Source organism: Stylophora pistillata, chromosome 8 (genome assembly GCF_964205215.1).
Source record: "Stylophora pistillata chromosome 8, jaStyPist1.2, whole genome shotgun sequence".
Lineage (NCBI taxonomy): Eukaryota > Metazoa > Cnidaria > Anthozoa > Scleractinia > Pocilloporidae > Stylophora > Stylophora pistillata.
The window spans coordinates 26,579,993-26,600,497 of record NC_142526.1 but is presented as its reverse complement, the minus strand read 5'-3'; the positions used below and the strand labels follow the sequence as shown (position 1 = coordinate 26,600,497).

General features: G+C 39.2%; 2 protein-coding genes across 2 annotated transcripts; both read left to right on the top strand.

Annotated features, from left to right (window-relative positions):
- The first annotated feature begins 1,290 nt into the window (after positions 1-1,290).
- On the top strand, positions 1,291-5,086 carry LOC111333589 (uncharacterized). The gene is made up of 5 exons (XM_022939204.2): positions 1,291-1,534; positions 1,657-1,849; positions 2,785-3,136; positions 4,046-4,099; positions 4,386-5,086. The coding sequence occupies exons 1-5, from the start codon at positions 1,392-1,394 to the stop codon at positions 4,706-4,708; spliced, it is 1,065 nt and encodes a 354-aa protein (XP_022794939.2). The 5' UTR covers positions 1,291-1,391; the 3' UTR covers positions 4,709-5,086.
- Positions 5,087-5,232: 146 nt separating this feature from the next.
- LOC111333595 (malonyl-CoA decarboxylase, mitochondrial) lies at positions 5,233-19,102 on the top strand. The gene is made up of 14 exons (XM_088730528.1): positions 5,233-5,555; positions 6,527-6,626; positions 7,903-8,073; positions 8,455-8,502; positions 9,089-9,184; positions 9,679-9,819; positions 10,009-10,161; positions 12,201-12,365; positions 12,596-12,695; positions 12,958-13,116; positions 13,548-13,645; positions 14,349-14,431; positions 14,958-15,004; positions 17,437-19,102. Exons 1-14 carry the CDS (start codon positions 5,524-5,526, stop codon positions 17,637-17,639), a joined length of 1,596 nt encoding a protein of 531 aa, XP_088586654.1. The 5' UTR covers positions 5,233-5,523; the 3' UTR covers positions 17,640-19,102.
- Positions 19,103-20,505: the final 1,403 nt, after the last annotated feature.

Below are 20,505 nucleotides of genomic sequence, written 5' to 3'. Positions count from 1 at the left end.
CACATCTAGTATTTAGGACCTCTATGTAAACCACGATTGTGATGGAGCTTCCTAATAAAAGATGGTTGTTATTATCGTGTCGAAAGCGTTTTATTCTTGTCATAGTTTTGTCGCGTTTCTCGTCTTGCTATGTTTTCTTAAGCATGTTTAAAGTCATTTACATTTTACTTCACTGTCAACAACAACAACAACAACTTTATTCACCCTTATTCTTGAGTAGATTAAATTAACATCAAATAAAAAAATTAAAACTAAGAGGGTGATGGCTTCCTAAAATAACTAGAAGGTTGACAAGGCTAGGAAGCCAAATTACATAGAATGAATCACAATATTAGGGTCGGGACACACACACACACGCACACGCACACACGCACACACACACACACACACACACGCACACACACACACACACACACACACACACATACACACACACAGAATTGAACTATAAATAATTATGAAAATTAATCTCATCAGTCTTCACCGTAAGCTCTCAAGTAAGCGCCTTGTCGAGAGCTTTAAGTTGCTAGTGAGCTGAATCTGGCCTTCCCCAAACGAAAACGTTAACTTTGATGAAAACTCACTACGAAAGATGATGCGATAAGGGCGGTTTTTTCTTTTTGTTTTGTCACCCATTATCTTTAATATAATAGGTAGGCTGCACACAAATCGTTTTTCCTTTTACTGTTTGCATTTATTATAGTCTGAATTTCAGCCGTCTCTCCTCTTTACCCCTTGTGGTAAAGGGAAGAGATGGCTGAAATTCAGACTACATTTATTGTTACTTTTTGTGTGTGTTTATTAAACAAATTGATATTATCCGTATGTTACTCGTATGCCATTCGTACTACTCATGTGAAGTTTTAGCCATGATCAAATCCCGGGGGGGAATCACGGCGGGATTCTTTGCGATATTTCCAGCTTTTTCTCGCGCTATCGCGCAGAATGTCGTCGGGATTCCGTACGGGATTCACACGATAGCGGTCCAGACGAGATTCCCAACCAGATCCCGAGAGAGCTCCCGGTGGCACACCCTTTGTGATACTAGGCGGGACATCCCCCCAAGATCTTTCTGGAAAAGTCAAGCGTGCCCGTTATAACGTGATTTTTCTAGACCTTATGTTTAAAAGAAAACCAAGATCCCGTGGGTTTCCGCTTAATAAGGGCACGAAATTTCCTTGTTGGATGGAAATTAAAATTTTATCCAGATGTCCAGGCCAAGACAGGCCCCGACCGACCTTTCGACCGCTTTTGGAAGTAGACTGGGGAAGAGTTTACTTGCGCGGGAGATTATTTGCATGAAAATGGCGATCAGGTGGGAACGGCACGTAAAAAAAATATATTCACACTAGCAGCATTGTTTTTCTCGCTACCACGCTGGAATCGCTTTCATGGCCGCCAAAGAAAGAAATGAAGTCATCTTAAGTGAAGGCAATGGCCTTCAGAGCACCAAACTGCTCGCTGATAAAGTAAACGCGGTCTGTTATATCGAGACCGCGATCATAGACCCTTCGTCCCGCAAAGAGCGACTAAAGTAAGTTTTCGTTCTATTGTTGTAAATTTCGTTTCCCTAATGGTATTTTCATTACCTTCCTTTATTCACAATACTTTTAAGATTTGCATATCAATTTTGTCTCGACCCGTTCTCAATTCTAGGCGAGGCACCGGTTTCCTATCCAGACTAACCAAGCTTGAAAGTTTCGCTGAAGTTTATGGTGTGTTCACTAATAATCACGTGTTGGGAACAGAAAACGAAGCTGAAAAAGCTTATGCCACCTTCGGCTATGAAGGATCGAACAAGGGAGAGAAGGTTAAATTAAAACCGGATATAATGTTTCGCACTAACAAGGTTAGTGCACTACGTATGATATAATGCGCATTCCAAATCTTCCTCGTGGCCTCTAGGTAGACCTCAGGCAGTTGAGGCGCAATTTATTATTTAGTTAGAGTTGCCCCTCTCCTCGGCAAGATTTCCGCATAACCTCATACTTCATTATGCATATAATTATTGGATGAAAGAAATCAGGCAAAACAACAGATTACCTTTGGGATTACGGCTTTGTTTTTGATTGGTATATAATTATGGAGCTGTGAGGAAATCTTTCCCTTTCTAGAAATTTGCCTTCCATGGAGTGTCTAAGGTGACTTGGCCTGAAATTACTTTCAGAAAATTTAAAAGCAAATTCAAGATTTGTTAATAACCTGGAAACTTTTTATACCATTCATACATGAAACAAGGGAAAAAATCGTTGTCTCAGGAGGGCTGTTGAAATAAAACAGTTCTAAATAAGGATTTGTGTTAAAAAATATATATAACCAGTTTCTTCCGAGTGAGGCATGAGATTTCACTCAGTGGGTATCACTTTGAGAATATAAACCAGTTTTGTAGTGTGGAAGGTTTGTATATCAGCATGTCATTTGATTTCACAGTATTACTGAAACATTGTTTAAGACAAAATAATCAGGAGTCAGAGGGCCCTAGTCTCAAAGCAGAGAGAGCCTTGAATAAACTAATTGTGGCACCTTCCCTCTGACACATTTCCATTTTGACACAAGGTGAAATTGATGTTTTTGTGTGGAATATGATGATTCAAGTGTTAAGATGTTTGGAAATTATGCTTCCATCATGAGTTGACCCCAGTGTCTTTGGACAAGTTCCTCATTTTCTTCACAAGATTATGAAGAGGCTTCACCATTTCTCTGAAATGTTGTAGGCTATTGATTTGCTGTGCTATCACTTTGTGGGGTGTGTTTTACTTATGATGTATTTTTTGTCATTGTTAGGACCTTGATTATACATTTGTTGGTGTGAACAAGGAAGATTTTGATGGGTTGAATCTAACAATTGAACCCATACTCCTGGAACCAGAGCCAGAATTGAAAAAGGGGGAGAACGTCATGATAATTCAGCATCCTAAAGGACAGCCCAAGCATTTCTCTCAAGAAAAAATTTTAAATGTAGAGAAACCCTTTGTGTTCTACAAAGCTGATACAGAGAATGGTTCTTCTGGTTCACCTGTACTGACCTCTGAGGGACTGGTACTGATTGCTATACACCACAAAGGAAGTGAAGAGCTGAGTTACAATAAAGGAACATTGACAAGTGAAATTCTGATGCATTTGCAGGAAGGAACGTGTATGTTTCCTATTTCTTTTAACTTTTTGGTTTACCAGTATTGAAATCTTGCTGAAATGCTGGTTATTAGTAGTTGGAAACATCCCCAATGATAGAGGATTTCACTGTTTCTTTACCATCCCAGACTGTGCCAGAATATCAAGAAATTGCAAACACGTGAGCCCCATATTCTGTCAATAGTACACTAAATGTTTGTATGACTCTAGCCAAGCAATTTAGGATTTGTATAAAATGAAAACTAGTATCAATGGATCACCAACATCCTTGACAGCCCAAACTGAAGCTTTCATACACCCTCAATGAACATGCTGTTCATACTGATAAGAATCTGGAACATGTTGGGAAAACAGAAATAGTTGTGATTTTTCTGATTTTTTTTCTGACCATCCTAAAATAAATAGGAATGTCTCTGATTTTGAGTACATTGGTCATTGAAATCTGGTACCAGCACAACAGTGAAATTTCTGACTGTCTTAATTTGTTCTGACATACCAAAACAAGCCACAATACAGTATGAAACAAATCATCATTAGAGTCAATTTTGATTCTCAGAGCTTAGGGGGCCTCATATGCAGACTGTACTTAATTTATGTCCTGCTAAGAAGGGTGTAGAAAATCCCTAATAGGGTGCTTGCTTGGATATTTGTTGTTACCAAGAGTTTTAGACTGAAACCTAAGTTAATGGAAGTCTATATTAAACTAATATAGAATCTTTTTCAAAGAATGATATTTATGCATGTCCCCTTAAAGCTATTTCTTAGTTCAGGCATATCTTCTGTGATGAATTGAATATACATAAAAGAAGCAATCCTGAGAGTAACCTTCCTTCCTGTTATTTTTACCTTTGTTTTGAAATTTTTTCATCATTGGCTGGACATTAATGTGCTTTTATTTTCCCTCTTAATATAGATACCAAAAATAGAGGCAGCCTCTCGGACAGTCAGGATAAGGAAATATTTGAAGGTCAGACAACTTTTTTGTAAGACAACAATTTCATCCATCATTTCTCCCGTAAGAGACTTTCCTAAGGTTATTTTTCAAATTGTCTGAAGAATTTTATTTTATATCATGACAGATTTTGCTAGCTGTTAATTTTCGTTATACTTGTAAAGAGAAGCTTGGTTTTGATTACTTTTGAGATTCAGATGTTTAACTGATACATCCTGTCATGGAAACTGCGCAATATAAATTCAAAATTTTATTATTTTATTTATTATTTATTTATCTTGTCTGTTTTGTTGGAATATAGTTGATCCCCTGCCCAAAAGGGTAAAGATGAGCCAAGGGAATGATGAAAGTCATGAACAGCCATCAGAAGAAGTCTTGGAGAACTTATCTCAAGACATTGTTTCATTCTGGAAGCCTCTAGGGCGAAAGCTGAAAGTTGTGAACGTCAAACTAGAGGAAATTCAGGGGGACAATATCCAGTATCCTGGAATAAAGGAAAAAGCGTATCAAATGCTTTTAGCATGGATTGACCAAGAGGAGACTGCAACATTTCATCACCTTTCAGGGGCTCTCCAAAGTCTTGGGAAAAACAGACTTGCACACAAATACTGTGGCACATCATGAGTGCATTTTGTGACAGTTATAAAGAGATGTTGAAGTACACAGTCCATTAATTTCAAAGTTATCCTGTTAAATATCATTTTTTACAAGCATTGCTTTTATGATCTTTAATTAGGTATTTTTGTATTACTTGACTGTAGTTTTCAAAGTGTACATATGACTGTAAATACTGTATTTTAGACATCTTATAGAAAATTTATGACAAAATATTTATTTCACCATCTTTATTAGATATCAAGTTATCTGGTTGGCTAAAGGTTACTTGACTGAATTAACAGTATGCAGGATTCCTGCTACACATGAGCCCTATATATGGTCAGGCCCATTATTAAAAGTAAAGTTAGCTATATTACACCATTAAAAGTAAAGTTAGCTAAATTACAGGACAAGGGTATTGTGTGTCATGGCCTACATAAATATATTCCATGATATTCATAAAGCCTTAGCTGATGACAAATATTTACTGCCAACCTTAAATTTCTATAATCACTAAAACTTTCAGACGAGTCCAGACGCCCCTCCCCCACTGTCCACTTTAACTTGAAATCGAACCTGGCAGGTCGAATAAACGATTGCGAGTTTGCAAGGTTAACTTGTCTAAATACATGGTATTCCCCACACTCATTCTCTTTTTTCCCACGTTTCGTCAAACTTGGAAGACTCTAATGGAAGACCGCGCGGATTCGTAAGGACACATACAAAGTACTTAAACGGAAAAAAATATTCTTAAGTGGTATTCCGCTTGTCACTTTATTCCCGTACAGTCGTCTCAAACTTTCCAAGAAGCGGAAGGGTCGCGTAAGATAATTGAAAGTGAAATGAAAGTACTGCGACGTGTGCTAGACTTTAGGTGAGTACAGCTTTTTAGAAATATTTCTGATAGTTTAGAGATATTTTACTGAACTTTTTTGTCGCGTAAGGCCAAATTTTGCTTCCAAATACTTTTTGTAGCGTACTGCCTTGTATAATTTCCTGTTAACTGAGCTTAATAAAGTAAATAATTGTGCTGCTCGTCTCTAATTTTAAAACTTATTTTTGGTTTACTTCAAAACTTACGAGCACGCAAAGTCTCACCAGCTTAAACCATGTTGTGGTGAAATTTACGTGTTGCAATTGCTTATTGAAGAAACTTTGAAAATACAGTTTAAACGTCGTTAGTATCACTCAAAACGACGAGAAAAGATCAAATCACAATGTACATGTATCTTCATATTCGTTACAGGTTCAGCGTGATTTCAAGATGACTTGATATTGTCAATTTATTTCTCTAGAAATATATATTGTTTCTAATTTCTAAAACGGAACTGACGAGAATAGATAACATTACAAAATACGTGTGTGTACATATTCGCTAAAGATCAAGTGTGAATTCAAGACGACTTGATGTTGCTCAGTTTATTTCTTTATTTTATTATTATTTTTTTTTAAAAAACCTACATGTTGGAAAAGAAAGAGGCCAATGTCCACAAATCCTGGTGAAATAAGCTTGGTCAACAATATACACGTATTATATGTATTATGTAACCTGAAAAATTGCACCAAGATAATTTGCCTTTTTTTTTAAAGTAAAGCAGGCAATCCCCAACAGGTAAGTTCAGCCCATCTTGCATGCTGACATAGAACTAGTCAGAACAAAAAGGTCTCTTTTATCTTGCCTGACTACTCATGATGCAAATAAACAATTTTGCAGGAATTGTCTCCTTTCTCATGAAGTTTGTTCCAGCTTTGTTATTCACAGTGAAATTAATACCAATATTTTTAATCAGTAATTTTAGAGTTATTCTCATTTTTAATCTTTTCGTTACTTTGTTTTTCGTGCAGATTCTATCCAATATTTGAAAGCTGGAATCAGAATAAGCTATCTAAACATTGTGTTTTACATTGGAGAAGTAGAAGTTATTGCACATCCTCAAGTAAAGTGGTAAGTTATATTTTCATATTATTTAATTATTTTGCAAATTTAATTTAAAAAAGTAGTTAGAATTGGTATGAATTGTCTCAACTTTACTTTCCCCTTTGAGTGATACTATAAAACATTTAAATCTGAAGTATCAAGCTGTTGAGTTGTTTGTCTGTTTGTTTGTTTTTTTAAAAATCTTATGCTATTCCTATCCTAGGTTAACCTTCAGGTATCCCTTTACAATGGACTGAGTGCAAAAGTGAAGTGTATTGTCTAGTTCCTAGCCAAAGCTAAAACCTGGCTATGTCCATCCTTAAATCCAGCATGAAAATCAAAATAAGTTAAAATTTACTAGATAGTGTTTTATCACAAATGCTGCAATCCAATTTGCCCACCAAGCAACTCCCTTTCTATTATGACATGATTCATGGGTGGTGAGTGAAGTGAGCAGCCAAAAAGTGAAGAGCTGAAAACAAAACAAAAAAAATTAAAAACATGAACCCAGTGTTGTAATATTGCCATTCTGTTGTTAAGGCTGGGCTCCCTGTGCCCTGCCCGCATTTTGCATGACCAGCGGTTTCACTTTATGGCTATTTATTATCGTGACCGCCATCTTGTATTTAGTCTTTAGTTAGGTTCTAAGTGAAGTAAGGCCTATTAAAGGTTCGAACTCAACACCCAGTTTGATTGTAAGTTTTGAAGAACTAGTAGATTTAAACCAGAAAAATAGATCATTGGCTCTCAAATTATATGTACAATTGTTGATTTGGGGTTTCCCCTCATCAGTTACTTTGAGAGATGTGTCTGGAGCTTATAATTAAATTGCTAGATAGGTTGTAGGGTCCTCCCGTACAGTAGAATATAACAATTTAGCCCCCAATAATAAGCAATTATTTGAGGAGGTTGAGCATGACATCATGAATTATCAATGCTGAGGTCTGAGTCATCTGCTGAAGCCGGGAGGCTGAAGTATATAAGTTAAAGAGACACAACTTTTGATAATTCGTTATATTATATGAAGACCAATTTCAATCATTGTTTTATTAAACTTTTTTTTTAAACAATCTGCAAAAGATTAGATACCTCTCACTGAGTTTGCACAAGTTTGAGAACATTACACAGATGAGGGGCTTGGAGGCTAGGTACACTTTGGACTTGGCAGAAGCAGATATTGAGTTATCAAGTCAACCTCTCAGGTCGACTGTATGCTTTTGACCAATCAGAATCTTCATAGTAAGTCTAATGTGTAATAATATGATTTGTAGATTGTTACTTGCTCATCTTTGTTCCTTGTTAGGTTCGAAATGTAGAATCCCGGTGGCTTAGGCTGTTACTTAAGATGGCTGACAACTCTCCACCAAGCATTGAGGATGTTCCATCCCAGATGAGGATGACACAAATACGTGAAATGCTGAGTAAAGCAGCAAGAATGAGGAGAACTGACTCTGCAGGTGATCTTATGCCAAATGTAAGTACTCAACTTTTGTAGCCTTTTGAAAGCATGCTGCCTGTTCAAGCTGGGTTATGGGGGCCAGAGCCAGGACTATTATTACTTTCCTTTGGATGGGATGCCAGTTCATCCCAGCCTACCATCATCCACACCTCCTCTCATCTTTTCAGGTTTTTCTTGTACATAGAGAGAAAGGAAATTTTCAGAATTATTTTTCCAGCCATGAGTAATGAATAGAATGGAAATGTGACAATGGTTCAGACCACATCTCTTATTTTTTGAGCATTAACATGAGTGTTCCCATGGCATAGATGGAGATTTTATGGAGCTGCAGTTTCACCATATGTTGTGATATACTATGAGTAGAAGTATTTAATGAGGTTTTCATCTGAAATGTAGGCTGTTGCCAAAGAAATCAAGCACTTTTACAGTGGATTGTCAACAAAGGTGAGAGGTAGTGATATGACTTAGTATGATTTAAATTTATGTCTATGGTGAGCTGGAAAATTCTTTAACTCAAAAATGTAGTAGGAAGAAATTTATTGTATCAGCAGCTTTACCAACTGTAAACCCCAAGGTGTACTGAATAGCTGTGTAAGAATGTTGGTAATTGTGAAGAAGAGCTCCCTGTGAAACCCTATCAGCTGACAGATAACCAACAGGCCACCAACATGCTTCTGACAGGTCACCGATATTGGCAATATGCCCAAGAAGAAAAGGGAATAACAAAACTTTGACTATACTTTAGGTGTAGTTTGGATGAGAAATATGGTATTATGGTGATATCCTCACCAGCAGATCATTGACAGATTATTGACTGTCTGTCGGCCAAATAGGCCTGCTTAAAACTGTTGGCAGAATCTATCAACAGTCATCTGACTTTCGTCCATCTGTCTGCCATTTGTCAGCTGACTCTTGGCCAACTGTAGGCTGACAGGTTATTTCAGGCTTCTTCACAATTATTAGATTTCTTTCCATTAAATTAACAGAGATTTATTTTGATAAACAATGACATGGCTTTTTAATTTGAAAGGCTGAGAAACTGGCATTTTTCTTGGTTCTGGAACGAGATCTTGGTGTAGACCACAACGAGGTTCTAAAAGTGGCTAACAGCTTGGCAAACTCTCAGGTAAACCACAATAATTTGCAATACATTTTAATCACAGCTGGTAGATGCTGATGATGTGAAGTATCTATGTGATTGAGATATGGAAGGGGAAACATCTGGGGCAGTTTTTAAAAGAAATGAAAAAGACTTTTTTCCTCAGTGACAATGTTGAGTTATTTATATCACTCTAAGAGTTGTATTAACTAGTTAGAAAAATCAGACAGATGAAATTGCTACAGACTCTTTACATAGGCAAGATTTCTACCTTTGACCAGGATAAAAAGCTCTGAACACTTTGCTCTCTTATATAAGTACCTCACAAGCAAATAAATAGCAAGGGGCCACTGTCTGATTTATCACCAAATGATCAGACTGTACATCAAGAGAAATGGACAGAAGTTATGAGATCCTAGAAGTGAAAGGGTTAGATAACTAGTTGGTCTGAAGAACCTTTACCCCTGAGCAAGTTCTAATTTATCAAATGGCTTTTTTTTTTTTGTATGTTTCATTCATAGGAAAATGGACTTCCAGCCATCTTAAAAGCAGAGGAAAAGCTGCGGCAAGCTCTTGAACCAGCTCATATCCAATTATTGTCCCAGATCAGTAAGCTTCCAGGAGGTGTGAAGGACATTGTTGACATGAGAAATGACTTGTTGGTGAGTGAGAGCTGACTACAGGAAATGACACATTTCCATGATTCAAAAGATCATGTTCTTTATGTTGGTGCCCTTAATTAGGGCAGAGTTAATAGAGGGGACAATTAGGGCAGCAATTTCAGTACTCTGACTCTGGCATTTTACTTGTGCTAAGAAGTAGATATAAATTTTTGATTTATTTCTTGCAAGGAAGGGCTGAGTGAAGAGAAGGATCCAGTTGCCAGACAGGAACTCCAGGCTCTCAGTTCATCCATCAAGAATCTCTTGGCTCAGTGGTTTGCTGTTGGATTGTTGGATCTCAGACAAGTCACCTGGGAATCAGCTGGTAGTATTCTAGAAAAGGTGCTTGTTGGCCAACTGGAGAGATGATTCATGTCCTCTACATTTAAGTATCTCAGTTTCTAAGAACTGAGATACTCAAATGTATCTCAGTTCTTAGAAACTGAGATTCAGCTTATTCAAGGCCGTCTACAAGAACAGTGGATGGCCTTGAATAAGCTGAAACTAAACAAAGACAAAACTGAACTTCTCTACCTTTACTCAAATTATAACCCTCAACAGTCTCTACCTCCACTTCGTTTTGGTTCTGATATAATTCAGCCGTCCTCATGTTCCAGAAATATCGGTGTCGTTTTCGATAGCACTATGTCAATGCTCCCTCATGTCCGATCTATTTGTAAATCTGCCTTCTATCATCTTCGGAACATTTCCCGTATAAGGAAATTACTATCCACTAAGACCACTGAGACTTTAGTCCACGCCTTTGTAACCTCCAAGTTGGATCACTGCAACTCTCTTCTATATGGTGTTCCGAAATATGTTATCAAAAAGCTCCAATCAGTGCAGAACGCGGTGGCTCGACTTGTTACAAGCTCCCGTAAATCTGACCGCATAACCCCTATTTTATTCGACCTTCACTGGCTTCCAGTTTCCGAGCGAATTCAATTCAAAATAATTCTGCTCACCACAAAGCTCTTCACCGGTAGTCTCCTCTCTATATTCGAGACCTGATACGTCGTTATTTACCTTCAAGAACGCTCCGGTCATCTTCAACATTACGCCTGTCTCTTGTCAAGTCTTACGGCTATAGATCTTTTGCTGTTTCGGCTCCTGACCTGTGGAACAAATTACCTGATGACATTCGTTCTTGTGACAATTTAAATCTCTTTAAACGTAAACTTAAGACTTATCTTTTTAAAGATTATTTTAATATGTATGAATTCTCTTCTTATCCATGTCTAGCGCCTAGATCTTAGACACCCGTTTTTTGTGAATATTTAAATCTCTGTTAACGTAAACTTAAGACTTACTTTTAAAAATAAATTTAATATGTATATTTCTGTTTTGTAAAGTGCTTAGATCAGGTCTGGATAAGCGCTATATAAGTAGTTCTATTATTATTATTATTATTATTATTATTATTATTATTATGCAGTATACACGTTTGAATGCTAGTGAGCTAAGCAAGATAGGGCGAAGATTCGTAACCTATCTGCATGACGGGACTGTTAACTATCTAATACTACTTAAATATAAATGATCAATATAAAACGGTAAAAGTGTCAATTGGCCCAATACTAAGATGTTTTTTTTAGATGTTCATGATTTACTGTTCGGTTCTTAAAATATCCTTAATATTATTATTATTATTATTATTATTATTATTATTATTATTAAGAACTCACCTGATTAATCCTTTCCAAGCAAAAATTTAGGTGATTTCAAATGAAAGGTTGAGCTTCAAATCTTCAAACCCATATGAACCCCTTTAAAAAAGTTAGGTAGCACAATGTTGTGCTTCCATGCTGAAAATTGAGCCACAAGTATTCAGAGTAGCTGGTGTTTTTCAGAGTGGACAGTGAAATGCTCTGTTTGCTGGCTTATTTTGACAACCGTGCAACTAGTTAGCAAGAGCTTACCGAGGGAAACTGTCCCACGGGTGGAATTCGAGCTTTAGTGTAAATAAGATTGTTCTGACCTTTCCTTCTTTTAAAAAAAGTTTGTTTAAATTTCAGAGTTAAGCTAATTTCAAAGACTTCCGTCTAAAAGACTTTGTTTGTTTTCTTTTGTATTTTTGTAGTTCAAATTCAGGTGCATGCTTATTGGTTAATTCAAATAATTTAAATTTTACTGATGCAATTGAGAGGTTTAATGGCTTGGTTAAGGCAACTTGCCTGCGCTGTTTTATCCTTTGCCTGCTGTACGATAAGTTAGGATTCATCATTCTGAGCGGGGTGATGGTGTACCTGTAAATTGCAAATAGACTGATTCTGTAGTTTACTTAAAAGAAGCAGTAATATTTCTATTTGTTTAGAATGTATGAGGGGTGGTAGAGATCCACAATAAGGTAACTAAGTGATGTTTTTTTTTTTGTAACTCAGGTATTGCGTTATGAGGCAGTGCATTCAATGTCTGGCTGGGACGACCTGAAGCGGCGACTTGCACCTGACCGGAGGTGTTATATTTACACACATCGCTCCATGCCTGGTGAACCTGTGGTAGTGTTACACACTGCACTGGAGTATGAAATTGCTGACAATATACAGGTGGGTACGGCAGGTGGGTTATCATTAAGAAAAAGTCTTAAAAATGTTTCGAATTTTGTTCACAAAAATACAAAACGATTTTGCATGCAGCGGCCTGACTGGGACTGTAGCTTTTAAAGGGCACTTCTTGAAAACCCAAAGTGATTTTGAATATGGTCATCAAATAATGGTCATCGAATAATTTGCTTTGGTTTGTCAGTGTGTAACTGCTCTTTTGTCTCTCAATCCAGGTTATATTGAGTGAACCAGAGGTGGATAGAGACGCATGTCAATATGAACTAGAGAAAAGAACCGCAGCAGTGTTTTATTCTATCACTTCGACTCAAAAAGGTGTGTTTTTGATGCAGTACAGAATGGGTGTTGCAGAAACATTGAGGAGAACTCTGGCATATTTATGATTTATTCCTCCAGTCCCCCCCCCCTCCCCCCTTCAAAGAAGAAACGGCTTCAGATTCGGTCCAATCCAATGCAGCGGAGGGGATGGCTAGGAAGTGTTATCTGCGATGGACAAATGTGTTCAAGGAGGGTCGACCAATGAAAAGCTAAAATATGGTTCGGTTGATTACTGGTAATTTCTTTTCTCTCTTTTTAGGACTAAGTGGCGTAGATCTTGGCAATTTTCTGATCAAGCACGTCGTGGAAGAGTTACGGCACGAGTTTCCAAACATCACGCAATACTCAACACTGTCTCCTATCCCTGGCTTCAGAAAGTGGCTTAAACTGCAGTTATCGCCCGCCCTGGAACAAGAGGGTAACAAACGTTACTTTAGCAATGCTAGTTTAATGGGAGGGGGAAAGAACGATTTTGGGAGGAGGGGAAATGTCCTAACAAGGAAGAAAAAAGGAGGAAGAAATTAGTTGAAACGAGACAAAATATTCAATAATTTTTTCCTTTTCTCCGAAAGGATTTCTTATCCTTGAAGAAGGCAATGACGACGAGTAAAAGTTTGATTCTTACTGAATCGACCATTCGAAAGCGGTCAGTCCCAGTTGGTCTGGCTTTCATTGCCGCCACGGTCCGAGCTTTTTCTTCGCCCCCGAAGATGTAGCCTGTTCGCAGGGTGCACTTTCAACTAAGCTACCAACTGAGGTACAGAGAACTCGCTGGCGAGTGAGGTCATGATTAAAGAAGGTTCAGATTTATTCGTCGTGATTGTTGACTTAAATAATTCTGCTTGCTAGCAAATGACATTCCCCAAACACTACTTTTGGAAGATGAACAAAAAAGTATTCAAGACAGCCACTCAAATTGGGATTTGTCGCCGCTTTCCTTGTTTAAGGTTGGTGTATTGCTTTAATTTTGATGGCTTCAGAGCCAAGCATGGTTAAATTTGGATTTCTTCGCATTAAATTAATCGAGAAGCCTGCTAAACAAATGCTTCGATGACAACTATGAAGCGACTGAGGTGGGGAGGAGTGTGCCAGGGTGAAACACATCTGTTTAAGGGTGAACCACCCATCTGAAAAGTTTGTTTTTTAATTTTTTTGGATTTAGAGTGAATGAAAATGGCTCAGGTTTGACGTACATGGACGTGAGCTAGGGAAATGGGTCGAGTTCATGAAAACGAGGTTGATGAACTGGTTTCTTTTAGCTTCTCTATTTATTATTATTATCTTTATTATTATTATTATTATTATTAATATTATTAACAGGTTTCCACGTGAAAGTGTTTTGAGTTGTACCATAGTACTTCGCCAAGGAAATACCGCTCTAAAGAGATGGAATTTGTTCCATCTCGTTACTGTGTCTGAAAGGAAACTTCGAAGTGACATGTTCGACACAGTTTTCCTAGCTCGCGACTTGACTTTCCAATCTCTGGCTTTCTTACACTTCTATGCTAGACGATGTGAAAATCGTAATCGGAAAGTGAGGGAAGAGCTTTTTGCTGCCTACTGTCTAGGACCGCCATAGAAAGTCACAGTAGCTTATAAGCAATGCACGACCAGGTGTCACTAAAAAATGCACTTTTTGTTTATCGTCAGGAGCTCATAGAAACCAGCGATTGGCGGCTTGACTCAAGTATAGCCGACTGCTTAAAGAAACCGTTAATACGCCTCTGTACCGTGTACGTACCGTAATTTTGTTTTTTTTTTAATCGTAGGATATGTAGGGTTAGGGTAATCGGGAGATGGAACAAGGGAAGGTTACACGAGGACGGGCTTATATGTCCCCTATGTTGCTGATCAGTTAGCAATCAATGATTACTCAGTGGATCAATTCCCAGTTGGGTATAATTGAAAGTTATCCGTGATTGGATGAGTTTTGCCGTAATACGCTCTGTGATTGGTCCAGAAAACTCGCGCCTTCCGTTCAACCAGTCAGATTTTAATCTTAAACTGCATGCTGCAAGCGAGGCGAAGTGGCCGACTGCTTACGCGTCACCTCGCTTACCGTTCTGCTTAGCTGTGATTGGCTGGCATTTAACAGCTTTGATTGGCTTATTTCATTTCACTGAGAGAACATGTCTTCTAGATTTGCCCTTTATAGTAGTGTTAAATAGCTGCAACTCTTACGACATAATCTTGGTTTTGTTTCTGCGTCCCTCTAGCACGGTTACTTATCAGACTTTTCTTCTTATTTCATCTTTCCAGTTATTTGTACAAAGAGAAAAGACGAGGATTTGTCATGGATCCAGTTGGTGAGTGTTTCGAGAGATGTCGGAGAATTCCTTTCTTTTTTCCTATCCAAGATTAACTACATAGAGGGCCCGACTTGAAAATTTTTGCTAGAGTATTTCGCGTCGTTTTTCCTTTACCGAAATTTACCTTCAAGTGAGAATAAACCTTAAATATAGATATGCCACGGAAGAAGAGTTCTAAAGAAAGGAACAAAATTGGTAAAGAATATAGAAGCTTAAGGACGGATTGTAAGACTTTTGTGAAATCAAATATCCAAGATGCGCAAACCTTGATGCAAGTCCTTCAAAGAAATACAACCCAAAGTGCTACTTACCTTAGAACAGACAGGTTGCATCGACTAGTCTACAAAGGTGATAAAGTTGGGAAGTCGTGATAAAGCCTAGTTTTTTTTTATTATCGGAATTATGCGAGACGTAGGGGATTTTTCAACTTCTCGGCTGTTGAGATGTTCGCATCTGAAAAAGAATGTGTAAAAGAATGATACTCCATGACTGAAGAAGTCTTGGACTCATCAGGAAAAGAAAACAGCATGGGGGACGCTACGATTTTTTCGATTTCCCCCCGTCCCCCCACCGGCCCCCGAAGCGGAAACGAAGACTCGAGTCTGGAATGATCGCCTATTATTGCAAATATAATAGGCACATCTGGAAAAAATGGCAGACTTTTTACTTTTTCAATTTATCTCCTACCTTTATGGTTCATCATTGCCGGAGTTTCTCGATATCTCTCCGAACCCTCGAACCCCTTAAGGTCGGCACACACGTCTGAACTGGTCCCTGCGACTAGTCCCAGTGACTAGTTTCATGCGGCTAGTCCCAGCGACTAGTCCCAGCGACTAGTCCCAGCGACTAGTCCCAGCGACTAGTCCCAGCGACTAGTCCCAGCGACTAGTCCCAGCGACTAGTCCCAGCGACTAGTCCCAGCGACTAGTCCCAGCGACTAGTCCCAGCGACTAGTCCCAGCGACTAGTCCCTGCGACTAGTCCCAGCGACTAGTCCCAGCGACTAGTCCCAGCGACTAGTCCCTGCGACTAGTCCCAGCGACTAGTCCCAGCGACTAGTCCCAGCGACTAGTCCCTGCGACTAGTCCCAGCGACTAGTCCCAGCGACTAGTCCCAGCGACTAGTCCCAGCGACTAGTCCCAGCGACTAGTCCCAGCGACTAGTCCCAGCGACTAGTCCCTGCGACTAGTCCCAGCGACTAGTCCCTGCGACTAGTCCCAGCGACTAGTCCCAGCGACTAGTCCCAGCGACTAGTCCCAGCGACTAGTCCCAGCGACTAGTCCCAGCGACTAGTCCCAGCGACTAGTCCCAGCGACTAGTCCCAGCGACTAGTCCCAGCGACTAGTCCCAGCGACTAGTCCCTGCGACTAGTCCCAGCGACTAGTCCCTGCGACTAGTCCCAGCGACTAGTCCCTGCGACTAGTCCCAGCGACTAGTCCCAGCGACTAGTCCCTGCGACTAGTCCCAGCGACTAGTCCCTGCGACTAGTCCCAGCGACTAGTCCCTGCGACTAGTCCCAGCGACTAGTTTCATGCGACTAGTCCCTTCGTTTGAACTACACATTTCTGTGGTCGCAGGGAACCAAAATTTGGTCCCTGCGACTGGTCGCACGAATTCAAACTGGTTTGAACTCGTGCGACCAGTCGCAGGGACTTGTCGCATGAAAGAAATGTTTGTCCCTTCGTGTGAACTGTTTGTGCGACCAGTCCCTACGACTAAACGGTAAATAAGTCAATCACGGGTCAGTATGATGCGTGACTTCTGGTATTTGTAAACATTGCAGTTTCTATGAGTTTTCCCTGAATTCTAGATTTCTACAACTGAAGAATAAAAAACTTTTTCTAGTTTTGTAAACATACAGATGTCTTGGAGCCGTTTTGATGGAATTTTTACCCTGTTTGACTCTGTGTCTGTTAAAAATAAAGAAAAAACAAAAACGGAACACATAAAAGCATGAATAATCCGACTGAATAAGTATAGTTCATTTGCGTTGATGTTTAATAGTGCTACAATGAAAAGTTACCAAATTTTCATTGTTTTCGTGTAACGCCTCAGACTAAGAAACATCTTTTGCCTCTTAATTTTCCTATGTACTTGTGCAATTGAGTGCCCTCGTGTGAACGCATTAAGGGACTAGTCCCTGCTACCGGTCCCCTCGTGTAAACCCTTCAAAGACTTGTCGCCGGGACTAGTCGCACGGACTAGTCGCAGGGACTAGTCCCCTCGCGTGTGCCGACCTTTAGAGTGACTTGAATCTTAGAAAAGTATAGAAAATATGCATAATGATGGTAAGGTGTAAAGGGATTATAATGACGTCAGTTTGACAACTGATGTGCGCTTGCCACTCACGCATGAAGTTATGCGTAGAAACGGTGTGCAAAGCATTAAAATTGATTTAACTGAGATGCGCTTGTCCCCTCTGTCTGTCAGGTAATTTTCACATTAGGAATGGTGCGTGGATGTGGAGGTTAAACTGGTTGGCGGATGTGAGCGCGCGCGGAATGGAAAATTCTTTTGGACTTATGATGAACTATAAATATGTCCTAGAGGACGTGGATAAGAACAATCAACAGTATTTACTGAACGGTACTGTTGCTGCATCGCCACAATTTCTGGAGCCATTGCGGTCGTGACATGATCAACTTGAACTTTGCGTGACGAAGAAGTCCCGCGACTTGACATTCTTAAAACTGTCAGGGCATATATAGATGTGGTATTTGATGGTACACATGGAAACGCTTTTCTGCAGAAGTCACTGTGACCAAGTACAAAACTGAGAAGGAAACAAACTAGCCAAGTTTCTGTCACTTGAACGTTTAAGGGAAATAGATGGAAAGAGTCCAGAAACCCTTACGTTGGAAGTCCTTTCACCAGAAATGCGCATTACTAATAATTAAATTACCTTAAAAATAGATTATTAATTTTATTAGTATTATTCTAATTTGCACTGTAATAGCAAAATGAGACAAGCAAAGAATGATAATAATAATAATAATGATCAACTTTATTTAAAGAGGGTAAAACACATAACAGTATAAAACTGACAAACCAGTGGCCCTCTTAATATATATTACAAATAATTATTGAAAAAGATAAAAACTAATTAATTATGGAAAAAGATCAAGAGCTAGAAATCTAAAAATTACAAAGTTTATAAAAACTATAAGAGAAAATGTTCTAATCGTTTATAACTATTCTTAAAAAAATCTAACATGGCCTTCTTAAAACATTTGATAGTAGGTTTCATTCTTATGTCCAGTGGTAAGGTATTCCAGAGGCGTGAGGTCGATACTGTGAAAGACCTACCTCCCTCTGACTCCCGTTTGAATCGGGGACAGACGAGGTTTAGTTGTCCATGTCTGCTTGATCTTTCATTTATGTCTGCATTTCTTACGAGCATTTGGGACATATAAGGTGGACAGTCCCCAGACAATCGTTTGTACACCATTAATGACCTATTTACTTTTGCCTCATGAAAGAATGGAAACCAATCCAATTTCCTAAACAGTTGTACGCTATTCGCTTTAGTGTCAGCTCCGAGAATTACACGTGCCGCGCGTTTCTGAAGTTTAAAGACTTTCTGCAAATTCTCAGCAGAACAAGATGTCCATATGGTTGATGCATTAAGCATTGTCTGCTTGATCATAGCATTATAATAAAGTTTCCTTTGATCAATGGGCAAAAAGCGTCTTATTTTTCGCAGCACGGCAATTCTCTGCGATAACTTCGTGCATAGATTTTCGACATGTTGATCGAAAGTAAGCTGGCTGTCAATCGTGACGCCTAATAGTTTATGCGAGTTCACTTGTTCAAGTTCAGTAGAATTAACGTTTAACTGCAGGGTGGACTGTTCCATTTTCTTGGCTAACCGTTTACCAGTGACAAGCATAGATTTGGTTTTGGTTTCATTAAGGATCATTTTGTTGTCAGCTGACCAATTCAAGATTTCATCAATATCCGTCTGAAGGCCGACCGAGATATCATTAGGAGCCGTCGTATAATGGGTGGAGTAGCTAATAGTTGTGTCGTCAGCATAAATATCAGCCACGGAGTGCTGAAGTGTTGTAGGTAGATCATTAGTAAAAACAAGAAACAAGATTGGACCTAATATGCTGCCTTGTGGGACTCCCAATGTTAAGGCCCTTTGGGTAGAATGGTGTCCGTCTATATTCACATACTGGCGTCTGCCACTCAGATAGTCACGGAACAGGGGTAGACTGCTCTCACTCACTCCAAGAGCCTTCAATTTTGACAATAATAGGTTATGGTCAATCAGGTCAAACGCCTTCTTGTAGTCAATAAAAACAAGTCCAGTGGCTTTATCATTGTCAAGGTTAAACAGTAACTGGTCTACCAATCGAATAAGCGTAGTTTCAGTGGAGTGCGATTCTCTAAACCCTGACTGGAGAGGGTGGAATAAGTCATTCTCTTTCAAGAAGTTAACTAGGTATTCACAGATGTGTTTCTCCAGCACTTTCGAAAGAATAGGGAGCACAGAGATCGGTCTATAGTTATTCTTTTCATTCCTACTGCCGTTTCCTTTAAAAACAGGGGTAACTTTTGCGATCTTCTAGGCATTAGGGAAGATCCGTGTAGACAGGCAGTGGTTCAGTAACTTCGTCAGCGATGGAGCAATTGCTGGAGCTGCAATTCTTAGTATTTTGGCGCTGATGCCGTCATCTCCGGTGGCCTTATGGGTTGGGATAGATAACAGTAACTCTACAACTCTCTTCTGAGTTGTTCTTGGAAGGTCAAAAGCACTATTGCCTTGACTGATAGAAGTCATCGTTGGGGAGTCAGTCAGTGTGCCAAGCCCAAGTGCAGCAACCAGTTTCTTCGGTTGATCAACAAAAAACGAGTTTAGTATCTCAGCAATGCTTTGGTTATCCGAGATATTTATCTCGTTTTCAACAAGTTCCTTTATGCCGTTCTCAGCCCCTTTGTCGTCCTTCGAAAGACACTTGATTAGATTCCAAAGTTTCCTGGAATTGTTCCTGTTTTCAGTGACTTTATCTTTGAAGTAGGATTGTTTTGTACTTCTGATAAGTTGAGTCACTGTGTTTTTCGCTCGCTTAAACGCATAGGGACTGTATTTAATTAAAGTGCACCTGACCCCTAAAATTTTTTTTCACTTAAAAAAATCTCCCTGCTTTGGTGAGTATTTCTTCGAAAAATTGTTGGATTTGGTTAAATCCTCATTTTTTTAATTTTTATCCGAATGGACCACGACCGCTTATGGGACCCCTTATGGCAAACGTTTTCCTGTGCTCCATTGAAGAACAACTGGATCGCAACAACAAGTTACCAAGTTTCTACAAAAGGTACGTCGACGACACATTAGCCACGATGCCAAATATTCAAGCCGCAACAGCCTTCCTTTCAACATTGAACGAATGCCATCCTGCCATACAGTTCACAATGGAAATTACTGAAAACAACAAGCTTCCATTCCTCGGTATGATGATTGAGAAAAACGGTTGCCACCTGACAACAAGCGTA